This window comes from Coffea arabica, chromosome 1e, assembly GCF_036785885.1.
Source record: "Coffea arabica cultivar ET-39 chromosome 1e, Coffea Arabica ET-39 HiFi, whole genome shotgun sequence".
Taxonomy (NCBI): Eukaryota; Viridiplantae; Streptophyta; class Magnoliopsida; order Gentianales; family Rubiaceae; genus Coffea; species Coffea arabica.
The window spans coordinates 38,992,196-39,010,401 of record NC_092311.1 but is presented as its reverse complement, the minus strand read 5'-3'; the positions used below and the strand labels follow the sequence as shown (position 1 = coordinate 39,010,401).

The following is an 18,206-nucleotide window of genomic DNA, read 5'->3' as shown; positions in this document are numbered from 1 at the left end:
AAAGACTCTTGTTTAAACTGACTGGAAAATGAGAATACTTTCTTTGGAAGGCTAGGACCTATTTGACATCGAGTATGATATCTGATATACTGCTTTCATCATCTCAGCACATTAAGAAGATGGAGAAAAGTCCAACAGGTTGAGGTTTGGGAAGCACATAATGCAATAATCCAAGCGGAGCTTGTTACAGGTGTAGATATCATATTTATGTTGTTAGAATTTTCTAGAAGTACCAATTTTCTGCTCTTGCATCTTTGGACCAATTTATTTTCACTCTCTGCACTGTCAAAATACTAAATGTCTGATAATAGAATTTCTTCCCCTAATTACAACGCGAGTGGTTGATAAATAATGTTTGCTATGATACTCAAGTTCAAGTGACATGACCTTAAAGCTATGGAAAAGAAGGAGCTGTGTACACACTTATGTGGGGCATACAGGTTAATCTTGATCTTCTTTTTGTTCATCCTCCGAGCTCCTATTGAATATATGAACATTCGTGTTCTTTAGCTTAGTACTTTTTTTCTTTTTCATCTTGTTTTCTGCTCAATGGACATGCATCATGCGCTTGTGCTCTCCTTTCCTCGCTTTATCTCAATATGAATCTCTCTACTAGATCATTTAAACCGCTTCTTATTTTTTGGTTACTGCTTAATTTTTTGTCAAACTTTTGGTTTTTTGGCTTGATAATCGTACCTAGAAATATAGGTGATACTAGGTAAATAAAGAGACCAAATTTTGAAAAAACAAGCAATGAGGCTGAGGGATAATTTACCTCAACAGAAATTGAGATCTATTCAAGTGCATGGAGCATGATAGTTATATAATAATTCATAAGTTGGAAATAGACTATCATTACTGATATGTGAAAAATAAAATATCAATCTTTTACTGGACCTTCTTAGATAGTACTTATTATGGTGGAGGAAAAGACACACTATTTCAGCAATAGAAAATTTTGGTTGGGCGAGAAGAATTTTGTGGTTGAGGTGTGCTAATGCTTAGGCTTGAGCGGGGGTCAACTGGAATAATGAAGCAATGCTTGCTAAGATTACATCTTTCTTTGTGGTCTTGCATGCGTGAAGGCCTATTAGCATCGATGGCTATGATAGCCATGAACAATTTTATTGACCGTTTACTTTTCAAATTTGTCAGCTCTACCATGTGCAGTATTTATGATTTATAGTTGTGTTAATATTCTTCATTTTGCATGTTCAAGGCTTGGCCTTTAAGCCAGGTTTAGGAATTAGCTCTGCATCACATGATGGGTAAGATTCTTTTTTCTCTTCAATGGATTTACTACCTTGTCAATTCTCACAAGAAAGGGTGCAAGACATTTATCTTTATGTCCATTCAGTTAGGGGGACATCAGCTCATGGTCAACACTAGGCTGATAAAAGGACTACATTGCAGAATGAATTTGTCTTGATAAAATACTAGTGAATGTTTTTTTATGACTATTTGGTATTAATCCTAAAGCAATGACTATTCCTCCAAAATCCCAGTGCTTGATTCTAGCAGCTTATCATCTTGTAGACTATTTGGTAAGTTAGGCTTAAGGTCGAAACTTGCAACAGCCTGTTGCTGCAGTTGGGGTAGGCTTGGCCTAAATCAAGAAAAAATTCTAACAGGGGAATTAATTTAAAAGACAAATTGTAAACATGCAGACAGAAGAGAGAAGAGGGAGTTCATTAGGGAAGGTTGAATCATTATATTTGCTTATTGAATTGCTATTGTTTTTTGGCCCTTATTACAAGAATTTCACTAGAAGTGGCATAATATTCATGCTCATGTCTTTTCCTGGTTTTTATATGGGTTAGGGTTTTTTTTTTTGAGATAAAATCCCATGTTGGGATTTCTTTTGTCTTTTTCTTCTCTTTGTATTTTCTTTGATCTTATTCTAACTATTTTTAGTGAATCCCTTTTTACTTATATGCACATCTTTGTGCCAATCTGTTCTACTTTGTTAGGAATAAATTGGCTATACTATTAGTTTTCACTGATTAGTATTTTATGTCTATTGTAGAAACTGTATTGCTCTTTCTATTAAGGTTAGCTTAGTCTGATATCAGTCCAGAAATCCTTTACAAACACAAGTATATGCTTCTTTTCTTCCCCTTACCATTATCTATTTAGGTACAAGTACAAGATGGTATTGTTTTGTGTTTTCTCACTTTATTAAAATTCTCTCTTTTTTTGTGTCCACTTATTTATGACCATTTTTTCGTACATTTATAGGATCTATCAAAATTTGTAGATCTAAAACTAAATAAAAATAATACACCAACTATAAGTATTACAAATGGTTATAATTACTACTACATTGGTATGACTGGCAGATGTTTTGATCAAAATTGGAACCATTTTGTTATTGATCATGATTTACAAAATGGTCATATACTACTCTTTATTCCACAGTCCAAGACTTCCTTTGCTGTGTTGGTGTTCGATCGAAAAGCGATAGAAAAAGTTGTATCCATGGCACTTTGTATTTTCCATTTGATCAAGCATGCAATTTACGCTGATTTTATTCCAACAAAATCGACCTCTTATGTTGCACTTTTGCTCTTGATATTATACAACAAGGAGCTCTGGTTTGAAAAAATGTATCTGTAGCACTAGAAGTTTAGTGTTTAGCAACTCATTGTAACTGTTTAGTGAATCACATCTTGAAAATGAATGTTTAGCGACAAATTGATGTTTATCTACTGTCTGCACTTACAAAACTTTGATAATGAATGTTTGAAGTGTTTTTTTTTTGTTACTTTGGTGTCCTTTTTTTTTAACTAGTATTTAGTCTTTGAAATTTCTAGTGCAAATGGTTTCTGCATGCAAAACAAATTACACAACAAGCTTATCTGCACATACCATAGTTATTAAACCCTGACCCTGCCCGATGGTCGAATCGGTCAATCTGGTGAACCGGCCATTGGACTGGGCTAGGTTTCTAATTAGATTATTTGAACATAGAAGCCGTTGACTAGTCAATGACCCAACGGTTCAACTGGATTAAACCAGGAACCCGACCGATTTTGTCCACGAACCAGGTTTTGTGAAAAAGATTTAGTTAGCTTTACTAGAATTCGAACTCTGAACCTTTGGTATGTGCGATAGTATACTTACCACAAGACCACTTTGCTATATGTTGGTAGAGTAGCTTTTTTTAAAATATATAAATGTTTTGTCAATTCTATTTTTTTAAAAATTTTTCTAAAACAAAAATATTTGGCATCTTTTAATAAAAACTTATGACCCCCAAACTTTATAAGTTATAAAATGGATTTCAAAAATAACATATTACATAATTCATTTTAAAGACAAATATTATTTTTAGTAATTTTTTGCATTTAAAATTCGTAAATAAGCTAGATAATTACACTAAACATAGATAAAATTTTACACTTGAAGTTTGGTGGATTACTAAATAAATTTATGTTTTATTGATTCTTATATGAATTAATTATTCTATAGCAAATTAAATTAAATGAGCATTTGCTATGGCATTGTTTATTACAATTTATATCATACATCTTATATCAAAAATTATGAAACATAATATTTAAATCTATTTAGTGACCCAATGGTTCAACCACTCACTCCTGGTTGAACTAGTGACCCGTTGACCTACCTCTTTCGTCGAATTTTTTTAGGGCCGATTTTAATAACTATGGCACAGACTGCATAATTGAGGATCTATCCCTTTCGGACTTTACTAATAATCAGATATACCTTTTGGGTATAGATCACTATTCTATTCCTTCATATATTTGCTTTTTAATTTATACAGAATTGGGGAGGGCATTTTACATTTCCACCGCTCGAAGTGCGTTTATGCCTTCTAGTATTTTCAAAGGTGCTACTTAGGTGTATTTTATAATTGTACAGGTTAAAAAGCATTTAGGATAAAAATGATGTTAAAGAAGCTCAATTTGGAAGTAAAATTCTAAGTTCAAAAGAGCGGAAGATAATGGGTGCCAGGATGGGGTCCAAACATAAGGCTTGTTCAACCTCGAAGATGATTTTGGCATGAGTTGAGAATCTGACGATGATGGGCACCTATCATACAGCCCGATCAAGGCCCAACAATGTCTAGACATGTCCTTTTCTAATTTCAAGTAGTCCACTCGACTCCAATTTAAAAAAAAACCTATCACAGGGACTTTATAAATACATACGAAGGAGGTAATGAAGAGAGGCACATCAAAAGAAAAATTCTCTCTGGAGATTACTCACTTTTTAGAGGTAGAGTAAGATAGATTTCTCATAGGAACTAGGATTAGTCTTTACTCATTTATGAACATCTTTATTACTCTTGCAATGACGATGTCTAGCTAATCTCTCTACTAAAGCCAAGAATTGTGAAATTGGTTTGATTTTTTCAATCATTAATTGACTATCTGCTATTCTTTGATTTCTATTATGTGTTTATGCATATCTAGTAGAGCCAATGCTCAATTATTCTTTTTATATGTATCATTCATGCCAAAAAAACACTAATTTTGATATGTAATTGTCTTGCATTAGTATTTCGGCTAATAGTTGCTTACCTTTTCATAAAACCTTAAGCAATGTTTTTAAACTCGGACCGGTCAGTGAACCGGAGAGGTGGCCGGTTCGCGGTTCGACCGGTCCGACCGGTCCAACCGGCCGGTTCAAAGGTTCACTGTTTTTTTTTTTTTTTTTTTTTGTTAAGTACTAAGCAGGTTTCATTCTACACTTGAACTTTACCAACATAACTTAATTTAAGTTATGATAATAATAAATTTTCTAAAAGTTATACACAAAACATGGAATGATAAATATAATTAAAATATCATAATTCACCACAAGTTTTCATAAATTCATTATAAACATAAATAGATACAATCCAAATGTGCACCAATTATCACAAATAAAAACACAAAAAATAAATAAATTAAATATTGAAATTCTTTTACAACCCTTAAAAAAATCCATAAAAGAGTTCAAGTTAAGACAAACTATTTGAATAGTAAACTTTTATCAGTGGCATGATAAGCAACCACACCACCTTCACAATTTCATCAACTTAAGCTGAAAAAGTTAAAATTTTATTATAAAAATATAAATCTAATTGCTCAAACTAAAAAAAACTAAAAATTTTTGAAAAACAAATATACAGTTAAACACATAAAAAATTAATTGCTACTAAACATTACTAATTAACATGTTATATTAAATTCAATGATCCTATACAATTAATTATTTTAAATTCAATTATCAATAGCTTCGATTATGTGCCAACTACCATATTTTTGACCAACCCAATGTTATTATTTGTAATTCCTATCCAATTCCTACACGGATGTGCACTACTTTTGCAAAAATTTCATCCTTAATTAATCGAATAAAAATAAAACAAAAATGAGGGAAACATATGAAAATTGAGGGGAAAAAGAAGAAAATGCAAAAAATCAACTAAAGATAATAATATAGAAAAAAACCTTGAAAAGAAAAAAATTAAACTTACTAAAATGTTGGAAAACAAGAAAAGTTGAAATTTTCAACTTGTTTACAATCTGCTAAAGATAATAACCTGATAATAATGGTGAAGACTTGAGAAAATCTTGTTGTGGATATTTGGGTTAAAAATGGTTAAGAAGAAAAAATTGAAAAAAAAAAATAAGAGAAGAACTTGATGTTTTAATATATTTTTTAGTCAAGTAGAATTCTCAACAAACTTAAGTACAGTCTAGCGGTAAGATTGTCATATTTAAACTTGGAGACCCAGGTTCGAATCTTAGTTACACCATTCTTGATATTTTGTTGAAAAATTTAAAAAACCGCCGGTTCACGGTTCTTAACGGTTCGCACGGTTCGTCCGGGTTTCAACGGTTCTCCATGAACTTCCGGCTTTAGCATTAGACCGGACCGGTGACATGGCCGGTTCGCGGTCCAACCGGCCGGTCCGGTCCGGTTCTGAAAACATTGACCTTAAGAGGAATCGTGGTGTTGATTGAATAATTGCATGCGTTACAGGTTATTATCATCTTTGACTGATTCATAGTCTTTAATGCTGTTATTAGACTAACTTGGAATTACGTTAATACTTAGATGGTCTAATAATAAGAATACAATTTGAATGTGTTATTCTAATTATTGACGTTAGAGAATCTTATGAGTTACTACTGGTGTTGGGGATAACTTAGGCCAAATAGTTGACTAGCAATTGGACCTTTAGGAATTGATGATTAATCAAATATTAAATTTAATTATAAAGGTATGTTTATTCATAAATATGCGGTACAGTCATAACAAAAATTAACAAAAAAGATAACCTTTGATTAAATATCTTATAACATCACAAACCATCAAATTTGCACATTATGAGAAGATGCTCTCCAATATGTCACCTATGCAAATATATATATATATATATATATATATATATATATATATATATATATATATATATATATATATATAACCATGTAATATAAATGTAACTATTTTCAATTGAAAAAAGATAAAAGTTATGTCAACATACTTTGAAATTTCAACATCTTTTCTTAAAAATAAATTGAGCTTTACGCTCTTTCATAGAACTAAATTCATTTATGATTGAATCATTGCTAAATTTTTCAGCAATTTCCTTTTCTATATACACAGTTAGACAATCATTCAAGAAATTATCTTCCATCTTGTTTCGGAGCTCTGTCTTGATTATTTTCATAATTGAAAATATCCGCTCTGTAGTTGCAGTTGATACACGAAGAGTAAGAACAAGTCTAATCAATCTATCAATAAGAGGATATATCACTGATTTTCTTATCTTCACCAAGCCTTGACATAACTCATGAATACCAGATAATTCTTGCAATTCAGGATGATTTGGAATGTCGAGCTCAAAATGTTGAAGTTCTATTCTTAGACGTACTAGTTCTTGCTCCATAAAATCATTCGGATAGAACTTCTCTGCAAGTTTATAAATATCATCAATCTTGAACAGCATAAATCCATTTCTAGGATCTAAAGCAGTGCTCAAAACAAGCAATTCGGATAATTATTTTTGTTTTAGCCCATTAACAATTATGAATTGGGTCTTTTTATTCTAATGCATCACATTGGGTCAATTTACTATGAAACATCAAATTATATGTTTAATTTTTGAAAGTTAAATAATTAGTACAATAAAAAATAAATAAATTTTTTTGAAGAAAAAAATTAATTCAAAGATGACTAATTCATATATATATATCAACTCTCATAATATAAACTAAAATTGTAAAAATTTAGGGGGGGCCAATTTTATTTTACACACATATTTACATATTATGAATTAAAATTTTCAAAACTTAGGGGGGGCCATGGCCCCCCTCTACCCCCCTTGGCTCCATTCGCTTATGAAAATGTGGCATTTTATGACACTATTAAGCATGAGACTCATGAATAAAGTAAATGTGTAAATAAAATAAAAGAATTGCCACTATATGAAAAATGTATGCATTATTAATTTAGTAATCATTCGCTCAAGTTTGTTCAGTATACTAGATAATAAAGATTTATTTGTTCCAAATCAAACATAATAAAATTTTCTTTTCTACCAAATTATAATACAAACAATAAAAATACTTTTGTGGACTAGAATGTATTATCTTTGGACACAAAATTTATGATATCCACAATCTTGTTTACCTAAATAGATTTGCCAATTTGGCCCATCAAATTGTTTCGAGGTGTTTTATGGTCGCTTACAAAGTTGGGGGCTCCAAAAATAAGTTTTGGTTTCTCAACATTACCAAACTTTGGATTTTTCTTATTTTTCAACTTAATGGCTGCATTTTTATGCTTCTAAAATGTTAAAAATTCACTTTTGGCAAATAATTGTTGGATTTGAAAGTTTTGAGATGAATTTGATACTATCGGTTAAGTTAGATCATTGTTAAAGCATGCCTTTGTAGATTGTTGAAGGGCAACTGATACCAATTTATTTAGTGAACTCAAGCCATTTGCAAAACCTATTTGATTATAGTCTGATTGGCAATGGTTTAATTGGTGCCAAATTATTTTGGGGACGGAGTCAACCGGCAAGCATTGCTGGATGGCTTGTAATGACTAGTGTCTTAATGGTGTTGCAGTTCTCTTGCTTTCTACTTTTTCTTTCTTTTGGACTCTTTAAATTTAGAACTTTGTCGTAGTATTTTATGGTTGCTTTGCTATACTTAGGAGCTAGACATCAATTAAGTTAATTGTTTTATAGGTGGGGAGAAAAAAGAACCAATGGTATTACCTCAATTGAACTCCTAATTAGCTCTTGCTTATTGAATTAAGCAATTTATCTAAGGAAGAAGAAGAACGCGAAGGGGCTACTGAGAATGCTTCAGGGAAGGAGAAGGTTACCATGGGAATGACGAAAGAAAAAGAGTAGTAGTGGTACTAAACTGGGGTGGCCCAACTATATTGGAGTTTAATGTCTTGTTCTTTAGGCCCGACATGAGATGGGCTTTCATAGGCCGAACTAAAATCAATGGGCATTGGTACTACTTGTTCTAAGCGCTATGTTCATTCTGGGAATAAAACTATAAAATGTCCCCTTGCAAGGTGTTTAATTGATTGTTTATCTAAAGGACTAAAAATATAGTATACTACAACGTAGTATTATCAAGTATCTTATCTTATCTTATCTTATTACTATAAGATAAGCAGAGGTCCAAATTTACTGTAGCAATTCCCCTTACTGACATGTGGTATTATGGGTGAATTTTGAGTTTTCTCTTTTGCTTTCTATATGGATTTGGTATTGTCTTGTGGAGTTGGCGTTACTTTAGATGCGTTCAATGACCCAAATTAGATTGCATTTAGCATTTCTTTATAATGTTGAATTATTTTGAGTAGACTTTTCAATATCTACATTTTGAATAGATATAATTCAATTAGAATTTATATTTATTACTATTCACATTAACATTTCAACTTATATTTGACAAATTAACTTAAGATTTAATTATTTCTATTCGAGTTTTCAACCTTATCATTAAATAATTAATGTGCTTATTATTGGACTTAAAGTGTATGTTGACAATAATCAAATTATATATAGTTGGTTTGCAATTGTAGTAAGCAAACCTTGGTTTCATGAGTTACTTTCAATTTTGGTGTCTGAATACTACTGTTATAATCATTTGACTGGAGTGTTTTGATGAACGTCTAAATTTGTGAAAAACCTACCCATTCACCTAATTCATCACCTGTTGTTGATGGTAGGTAAGGAAAATATACATAGACATGATCAATAAAGAGTATCAATAATCTATGAAGGATTATAGTATCAATAAAGAGTTCTGTGAAATTTTTTTTTTTTTTTTCATAAAACCAAATGTTTACTAGAGAGTAAGGCATGGTAGTGGTACTTAGTTGCCAACCTGGTTGGATAGGATGGTTTCAATTGCGAGATAGATACTAGTGGTGATCTGTGTTTATGGACTTGTGAAGTTCATCATGCATAACTGCTGCATGGCATTATAGGTGCGTGACTTTCACACTTGATTTGCAAAGGTCGAATGCTTCCACACTTGATCTGCAAACATTTTCTAGTCAAAACTTCCTCCAACTCTCCTATGGGAAATAGATAAGATTTTTTTGTAATCTTTTTCCGTAAGGAGCCTTCTGTATAATTTCTTTTTGTTTGTGTGAATAAAATATCTTCTAGTCTTAATAATAATTTCTTTTCTCCTAGGGTTATCTAGTGAGAGTTTTCTTCTCTCCTAAACTTTTTCAGTGAGAATTTCCTTCTCTCCTAGGAATTCCTAGTGAGAGTTTTACATATTTTTAAAAATTTTCTTTTATTAGATTTAAGTTTTTTCAAATTTTAATCATCAGATCAAGAATTAGGTCTATTTGACAGATCTCATCATAATATCTAGACTTGAAGCTATCAAGCAGCAATGGTGATTGAAAATATACATAGATTTTCTTGGAATTACAATTATTTTATCTCATTTTAAAATATTTTTGGAGCTTTACAATATAATTTTTATATGTTCTTCAAATTTGTAGTATCTAATCTATTTTTCAGATTTGTTTTTTGATCTGTAGAATCCATTCTACATGTTCTTTGATATCTGTGCATGTTTGATGATATAACTTTTGCCATTAGTATAAACTTTAATGAAATTATGATGTTTTATATAAAAAAAAAATGCTAAGCAAACAAATAAAGCATAATGTACAAGTGAAAAAGTATGAGTAAATCTTATATATATATTGGCAGTACCCTATCATCGATCCATAATACATTTGCAAAAATTGGAGTTTAAATTCAAAATTTGCATAGTTATTATTCATTCAAAATTGACAGCACTATCAATGTAGAAAAGATTAATTTAAAAGCATAACGTTATCTACAAGAGAAGAGATATCCACAATGAACTATCAACACAATATAATTTTGTATGATAAACTCCTTGAGCTGCTATCTCCATCTTGGTAGAGGTTGGCGCCGACCGATCTCTAGTCAGCTAAATATTGTATCAATGAACTCTTTGACAGTGGCATCTATCCCCTAGAGATTAGCATTGACCGATCTCTAATGGGTCCCGTGACATTGCTGCTTGCCAAGGCATTGCGTAATGGCGCTGGTCTCCAAGTTATCTTGTTGGTCTGACTAGGCATAGTGTATACAAGACCCATATAGTGTACGCAAGACCCATGACACTGTAGGATGGTTCATGGAGAGCTAAGTACAATCTCTCATTTTTAAGAATTTTTACTTAGGATTAATCCAATGCTTACAGTTGTTAGCTTCTACGTTCCATACAAATCTTCAGAAAAATATTTTAGGTTGCAGCACCAACAAAACTATAGATATGTAAGTGACAAAATTTTGGTATGAACACTTCAAGTGGTAATGTATATAGAGACAAGAAATGTCCATTTTGATTTTTTACTTTCTTTTTACACTTTGATTCCATTGTACAATAGTAAGGAAGAATTTTAAAATGTGTTTTCATCCTCCAATACTCTCCCCTTTAACACATTAACACATATGTTAGTTTTGTGACTTTGGGCCTGGTTGGAAGGTGAGTTTTTTTGGGTGTTTGTATAAAACTTTACTGTAGATCACTGTAGAAGTTGTAGATATTAGTACTCAAGACTCAAGAATACCTATTTACAAGTTTGGTATGGGTTAAGTTCATAGAGGAATTATTATAGAAATTTTCTTTTTAGCCAATTTTGTTCTCAAAATTCAAGAGTTCATCAACTAGTAAGGGCCAAATATGTTAGCATCAAACTATTATCCTCTATTTAAAGCTTTGGAATAGTTTGATCCTTCAATCATGGTTGGATGAGATGCTGAAAATGGTGGACTATGAAAGGGGATTAGATAGTTGAGTCCAATATTAAATAATTAGTTTGAAAATTGTAATAAAATGCATTAGCCTACCCTAAACATTTTTCTTAGTATCTTTTGAAACTTATAGTACTACAAAATGTTTGACCTCAAATAACGAAAAAAGAAAGGAATCATGTAAACAATCAACAAAATTTCGTATCAATAAAATTTTCTTGGTAAAGTTTTATCAATAAATATTTTTAAAGCACTTTGTCAAAGTTTACATGCCAAAAGATGATTTTAATTGAAATATAAACATTAAATTAATGATTATGTGGTTTAAATTGAACTGAAAAAACATTTATATGTTCCTAATGCTTAAAGTATTTACTTTGGAAGAATAAGAAATAATGTACTTTTATAACGCAAATTACTCACCAACTCTAACAAAACATGCTATCACACAATTAGCAATTCAATCTAGACATTAGTTATTATTTTCTAACCTTTTATTGAAGTCACAATTATATATAGTAGAAAAAGTTTATTCCTTTGTTGAATTATGAGCATTGTTACCAAATTTTAGAGTTTTTCCGGTTAAAACCTCTTATAAGAAGTTTATGATATTATGATTTTTTTCATCATAACATTTTAGTAGGGAGGCAAAGTTTTTATATCCAAAGTTAAGAGTGATAAGACATGATTATCCCCTACATTCAGGGGGCAAAGTGTAATCAACCCTTCAAATAACATGGGCAAAGTTCGGCGAAGCCCATGGGTTCAAAGCACGACCCGTCAAAAGATGAAAAATCCGGCTAAATAAAACCGGTTGCCCGGGTTATTTAATAAAGAAAAAGAAAAGAAAAAAAAAACGAAAAAACCTTTCTTAAACCCAGACCTCAAAATCTTCCCATCCCTAATTTCACCATTTCTTCAGTCTTCCCCAAAAACGCCGGCGAATCTACTAATCATCGCCGTCCACTTGAAAATCCGCAGACTTCACCGGAGTAAGCCCCCTGTTATCCCTCTTTTCTTCTGCAATTCTTCTCCCGCCGCTGCTACTTGCTTCTTTATTTATTTATTTATTTTATTTGTAGTGCTTTTCAGAGAAATGAAATTTCTGTTGTTAGAAACTCAAGGTTCAGAAAATTTTTTTTTTTTTTTTGCAGTTATTGCTTGAATTCTCTGAAGATATTTGTTTAGTGAATTTAAATTTTGTCCTTTCTACGAAATTGGTCTGATTTAATTTTTTTTTTTAATTAAACAGAGGCTTATTCAATTGCTTTCGGCAAATTTAGAAGCTTTTCTTTGCATGCTTAGTTGGGCTGAATCAAATATAGCTTCTTTAGATAAAGATGAATTGTGGTTCTCTCTAAAGTTTACGTTTGCAGTCGTTTAGCTGTATCTGTGTAATTGTTTTGTCTCTGCTGAAGTTGATAAATTTGAATATGTACTTATCACTTCTTTGAAATTGGTAAATTTAGAAGCTTTTCTCTTTTAAGTTCAGAAACTTTTGCTTTTCGTTTGCTCATTTTTAGCTTTAAGTCAATGTGTTACATACAATCAACATTGAAACATTGTTTGTGGTAATCAGAAACGTGGTTAATTTGTTTTGTCTGATTTTGGGTTTAATTGTAAATTGAAACGTGATTGTTTTTTATCTATAGGTATGTCAGTTTTATGCCACAAAATTCACTAAACGGAGGATTCGAAGTTAATTTCATCTCGGTAATAGGGATTAGTCACTGTGGATACATGTTTCAGGCTTTCATTGTAGGAAATTTGCTGAAAGTCATTCTTTTTTAGTTCATTGAATTTCTTTAAAGCATTTTGAATTGAAACATGCAGATTGGCATTCATGCAAATTTGTGTTGTTTTCTATATACTTTCATTTGCTTACTTTCCTGATGCTTTCTTGTTGTTTTGTTAGTTATAGCTGCTAAGGCGTGCCCTTATTTGTCCCTCATCTCAGCATACGACTGTCTGTGACTGTGATACTCCATCTCCGTTGTATATATATTTTTATAGCCTGATCCAAAACGTTTTGTTGTTTGTTTGCATTGAATTAATTTTTTCCCAGTATTACTCTTTTTTTTAATTTTCTTTTTAGCAACTAGGAAATAGATTCATATTTTAGTAGGTGATCAATTTTTTGTCTGTCCAGTAATCAGGCCTGGATATTTTTTTCTGTGAGAAAGGAATGCAAAATATTGCTAGTCTTTAAACATGTAGGGGAATTAAGTTCTGAAATCATTTAATTCAGCATCTCAGTGCTGAATATTTTTCAAATAATCAATAAATAGTACTAATTCCTGAGTTTTGCAGACAACAATTAATGTTTTGGGAATACTGGAAATGTTATTTAGGTTTCTACCATTGAAAGGCTTTGTAAATGAGCAAATATTCTGAAATAACATCAAAATGTCGGTAGTAGTTACATATCAATGAATAATCTTTTCTATGTTGTAAACAAACCATTGTCCCTTTTTCATGGAAGGTTTGATTATGGGATTGTAGTATGAAAATGTTTTTTTTTTCCAATGCAATTTTGTGGAGGGATTTATAGTTTATGATTTTTATATTCAAAAATTGCAGCAAGTAATTGGTCACAAATGCTGAGTTAGAGACATATCCAGATAACAAATGGAAATAGTTGAATCCATTTTTGACATTCCTGTGCAAAGTCCTCCTGGGGAAGAATTTTCAGCAGCTGATTTAGATTGGACCAAGTTTGGAACTATAGAACGTCATGATGATGTAGCGCTTATCCCTTATGCCCGAGTTGATGCATTTATTATTGGAGAATGCCTGAATGCAGAATGCCCAACTCGGTTTCACATTGAGAGGGGTCGCAAACGAGCAAGAGGCAGTTTACAGGAGTACAAAGATGACGAATATCTGGAGTATAGGCTGTAAGGTTTTTAGTTCTCTCACGATCTTGATTCTTTCTAGCTGAATGATGAAGTTGCACTATTGTATTCCTGTACCTGATAATTTTTTCCAGAACACGAAGCATCATCTTAGCCTGGATTAGATGATCTATAGATCTTAGTGCAGTGTTTTGTTCAGGAAAAGAATATAAAGGTTGAAAAACATGTCTTAACCTCTTTTGTGATTATGGTCATGGCTACAAGCAGATTAGATGATCTATAGATCTCAGTGCACAGCTTTGTTCAGAAAAATAGTTTAAAGGTTAAACAACGTGTTTAACCGCTTTTTTGCTTATGGTCATTGCTAAGCTAGTAAGGTGAATTATTGTCATCCATAACAAATTTTTTGTATTGTCTATCTGCGAATTCTTTACATTTTATTGTCAACAATGTTTTAAATCATGCTTAACTAAGCAATTTTCTTTATTTGGAAAATGGGAAACACTTGATTGTGGCTCACTTGCATCCTGGCTGCATAAGCTTTACAAGATCTAATGAATGTTATACTTTTAAAGCTGCCATTTTTGGTTCACTCTGGATTTATGCTTTTGCCTTTCTTTCCTTAACCCTCCAGCTCCCCTAAGAACTTTAAGGTCTAATAAAAGAGTAAAAGCAAATACATGGAAAGGTTACACTTGAAAGGGGAAGAAAAGAAGGATGGGGACTATCAATCATCATGATACATGTTTTCTGTAGGTATTGGTGTTCTTTTGGACCAGAAAACTATGGGGAAGGTGGGGGTATATTACCTAGTCGCAGATATCGGCTCAACACTCGAAACCGTGCTGCTAGACCCCAATCCATGAGGGGTTGTACGTGCCATTTTGTAGTAAAGCGCCTCTATGCCCGTCCATCTCTTGCACTTCTCATATATAACAATAGGCGACATGTAAACAAGTCTGGTTCTATCTGTCATGGCCCACTTGACCGAGATGCTATTGGTCCTGGTGCCAAGAAAATCCCATATATATGCAATGAGATTCAACAGCAGACTATGTCTATGATCTATCTTGGTATTCCTGAGGAAAATGTACTAGAGAAGCACATAGAGGGCATTCAGCGCTACTGTGGTTCTAATGCAAAAGTTAACAGCCTTGCTTCTCAATATGTTCACAAACTTGGCCTGATAATCAAGCGTTCCACTCATGAATTGGATCTAGACGACCAAGCTAGTGTTAAATTGTGGGTTGAACGCAACAAAAAATCTGTTTTCTTTTATCAGGACACATCAGAAACAGATCCTTTCATTTTGGGGATCCAAACCGATTGGCAATTACAACAAATGATTAGGTTTGGGCACCGCAGCATTGTTGCAGCAGATTCAACATTTGGGATAAAGAAACTGAAGGTAATATATTCTATTTGTGTGAATGGTCCGAAATGAAAGCTCATTTGATTTATGATTGTTATATGAAATGCAGTATCCCTTGTGCACGCTGCTTGTGTTTGATTCCCGGAAACATGCACTTCCAGTTGCATGGGTAATTACACGTACTGTAGTTAAATCAGATGTGGCTAAATGGATGAAAGCTCTAGTTGATCGAGTTCATACAGTTGATTTAGGATGGAAGGTCAACGCGTTTTTGGTTGATGACGCAGCAGCAGAGATTGATCCAATAAGGCAGAATTCTTTGCTTTGCTTGCCTTTCTGTTTCAGTGTATATATTACTGGTCTGAACACGGTGCTTATGTTTATTGTTGGATTTCAGGGAGATTTTTTCTTGCCCTGTCCTATTTTCGCTGTGGCGTATTCGCAGATCGTGGCTGCGGAATATTTTGAAGAAATGCAATAACATCGAAGTCCAGCGGGAGATATTTAAACGGCTGGGGGAAATTGTCTACAGCATTTGGGGTGGAGTTGATTACATGGTTCCTTTGGAAAAATTTACTCAAGATTTTGTTGATCAAACTGCCTTCCTAAATTATTTCAGAGCTACTTGGCTCCCAAAGATCGGTTGGATAACTTTCCCTTGTTTGTTTTCTCTTATATGTTTCGGTAATTTTTGTTAATCTATTTGTATGTTTGGAATAGAAATGTGGCTTACCAGTATGAGAACTCTTCCGCTAGCAAGCCAGGAGTCCTCTGGTGCAATTGAAGCATATCATGTGAAGCTGAAAGTTAAACTTTACGATGATTCACATCTTGGTGCATTTCAGCGAGTTGATTGGTTGGTGCACAAGTTGACAACGGAGCTGCATTCTTCCTATTGGCTTGATCGATTTGCAGATGAGAGTGATTCATTTCAAAATGTCAAAGAGGAGTATCTTGCTTCTACATCATGGCATCGGGCATTGCAAATTCCTGATACTGCTGTTACCTTGGATGATAAAGACCATCCTTTTGCAAAGGTTTTGAGCCAAAGAGAAAGCACAAGAACACGAATAGTGTGGAATCCTGGATCTGAATTCTCTCTTTGTGATTGTGAGTGGTCGATGCAGGGAAACCTATGCAAGCATGCTATTAAGGTCAACATGATCTGTGAGAACCTTCGCTCCTACCAACCAACCTTATCATTTCAGTCATTTCAAGACATCTTAATGAACCTACAAGAGAAACCGTTGGATGATTCAATTGCGCTAGATTTATCAACAGCCTGGGCGCACCAGATGCTTGATCAAATTCAGAAGCTTGTTGAGCTTAACAGTTCTGGTGACATTAGTACTGTTGTAAACAACATGCCGTTGAGATGGACTACCAAGAAAGGCAGAACGTCATGTGGCAAGCCATTGACTACTCTTGCTCTGCCTTCAAGTTCTAAGAATGATGCGGCAGCACGTAAAAGGAGTAGGAAAAGGAAAAGATTGTCACGAATAAGATGATTTTGCATCATCTGGTGCTTAATCACATTTGAAATTGCTGAAAGAAAGAGTAGTTTGATTTAGCATATCGAGCTATCACAGAGGATACTCAAATATCTCGATCACATCTTAATCAAGGATAGCTTGTTCAAAAGCTCAGCTTATGACCAGACACCCATCCTGTACAAAAGTGGTATCATTTGTTCCCAATTACTTATATCGCATTTGCAGCTGATGTTTCTATATTGGTGTACAGAACTAAGTTTGGTCTACCTGCCATTTTTTGTGATTCTACCTGCTTTCCTATTTTGTGGATGCTGGTTGATTTAACCAGCAGGTGGAGGGCTGTATCCTTTTGCATTTTTTTTAATGGATATTAACTGTGGCATAGTTCTCGTTTAAGAAATGCATCTGAAGAAATTGTAAATATACTTGATTTTATTTGCAGCAGGTGAAGATGCCATCTCTAATAATGAGCATTGTTAACTGATCGTAGAAATGGAAACTTCTTCCAACTAGGTGTATAACTTGTCTATTTCTAGCATCCTGTTCTGCGTTCCCTTTGTTGTTGATTCTTGCTACAGGTTCATGTAACCTTGTTAAAAGAATTCTATTTGACTTGAGTGACATTACAATCGGATTAACGTGCACTCAAAATTTTCCTTGTGCTTAAATTTTTGTCTCAAACAAGGTTCTTCATTTTTCTTCTATGCTTGTTAATTGCAGAAATAGAAAACTTCTTCCAACTAGATTAAAAACTACTAGTATTCAGCTCTGAGTTCCCTTTCGTTGTTGATTCTTGTTACAGGTTCATGTAACCTTTTTATAAGTACTTTATTTGACTCGAGTGATATCACAATCAGATTAACATGCACAAAATTCATAAAGCTATTGTTTCCTTGTGCTGCTGGAATACTTATCTGACGCAAGTTTCTTGTTCTTCTTCTTTCCTGCTATGTTTTTAAATCACCAAAAGCTCTCAGACTAACATGGCCCGTATCCTACTCATTTAGTAAATTTCACTTCTTTAGACAGATCAGTGATTTCATTAGTAGCATAGATTAGACTTTGAAAACTGGAATACATAGAGAACTTCCAGAATACCATTTAGCCATTTATTCGGTGACTTTAATGTGACCATTTGACAAGTGGCACATATTTGAGAAACTGCATTTCTTTAAAAGATT

General features: G+C 33.0%; 1 protein-coding gene across 4 annotated transcripts; it reads left to right on the top strand.

Annotated features, from left to right (window-relative positions):
- Positions 1-12,067: 12,067 nt before the first annotated feature.
- On the top strand, positions 12,068-17,518 carry LOC113703514 (uncharacterized). Of its 4 annotated transcripts, XM_027224915.2 has the most exons (7): positions 12,069-12,297; positions 12,958-13,018; positions 13,886-14,202; positions 14,917-15,568; positions 15,642-15,841; positions 15,930-16,174; positions 16,253-17,518. In XM_027224915.2, the coding sequence occupies exons 3-7, from the start codon at positions 13,934-13,936 to the stop codon at positions 17,038-17,040; spliced, it is 2,154 nt and encodes a 717-aa protein (XP_027080716.1). In that variant the 5' UTR covers positions 12,069-12,297; positions 12,958-13,018; positions 13,886-13,933; the 3' UTR covers positions 17,041-17,518. The 4 variants fall into 4 exon arrangements, with proteins under 4 accessions (XP_071911823.1, XP_027080716.1, XP_027080707.1 ...); XM_027224906.2 differs by lacking the exon at positions 12,958-13,018 and having other exon boundaries at positions 12,072-12,297; XM_072055722.1 differs by lacking the exons at positions 12,958-13,018; positions 13,886-14,202 and having other exon boundaries at positions 12,068-12,297.
- The last annotated feature ends 688 nt before the right edge of the window (positions 17,519-18,206 follow it).

Excerpts from the sequence above, each read along its gene's own strand:
- LOC113703514 (XM_027224915.2), top strand. The coding sequence starts at position 13,934 with ATGGAAATAGTTGAATCCATTTTTGACATTCCTGTGCAAAGTCCTCCT. Across the intron at positions 15,842-15,929 it reads GCAGAGATTGATCCAATAAG|GGAGATTTTTTCTTGCCCTG; the intron begins GCAGAATTCTTT and ends GTTGGATTTCAG. Across the intron at positions 16,175-16,252 it reads TACTTGGCTCCCAAAGATCG|AAATGTGGCTTACCAGTATG; the intron begins GTTGGATAACTT and ends TGTTTGGAATAG.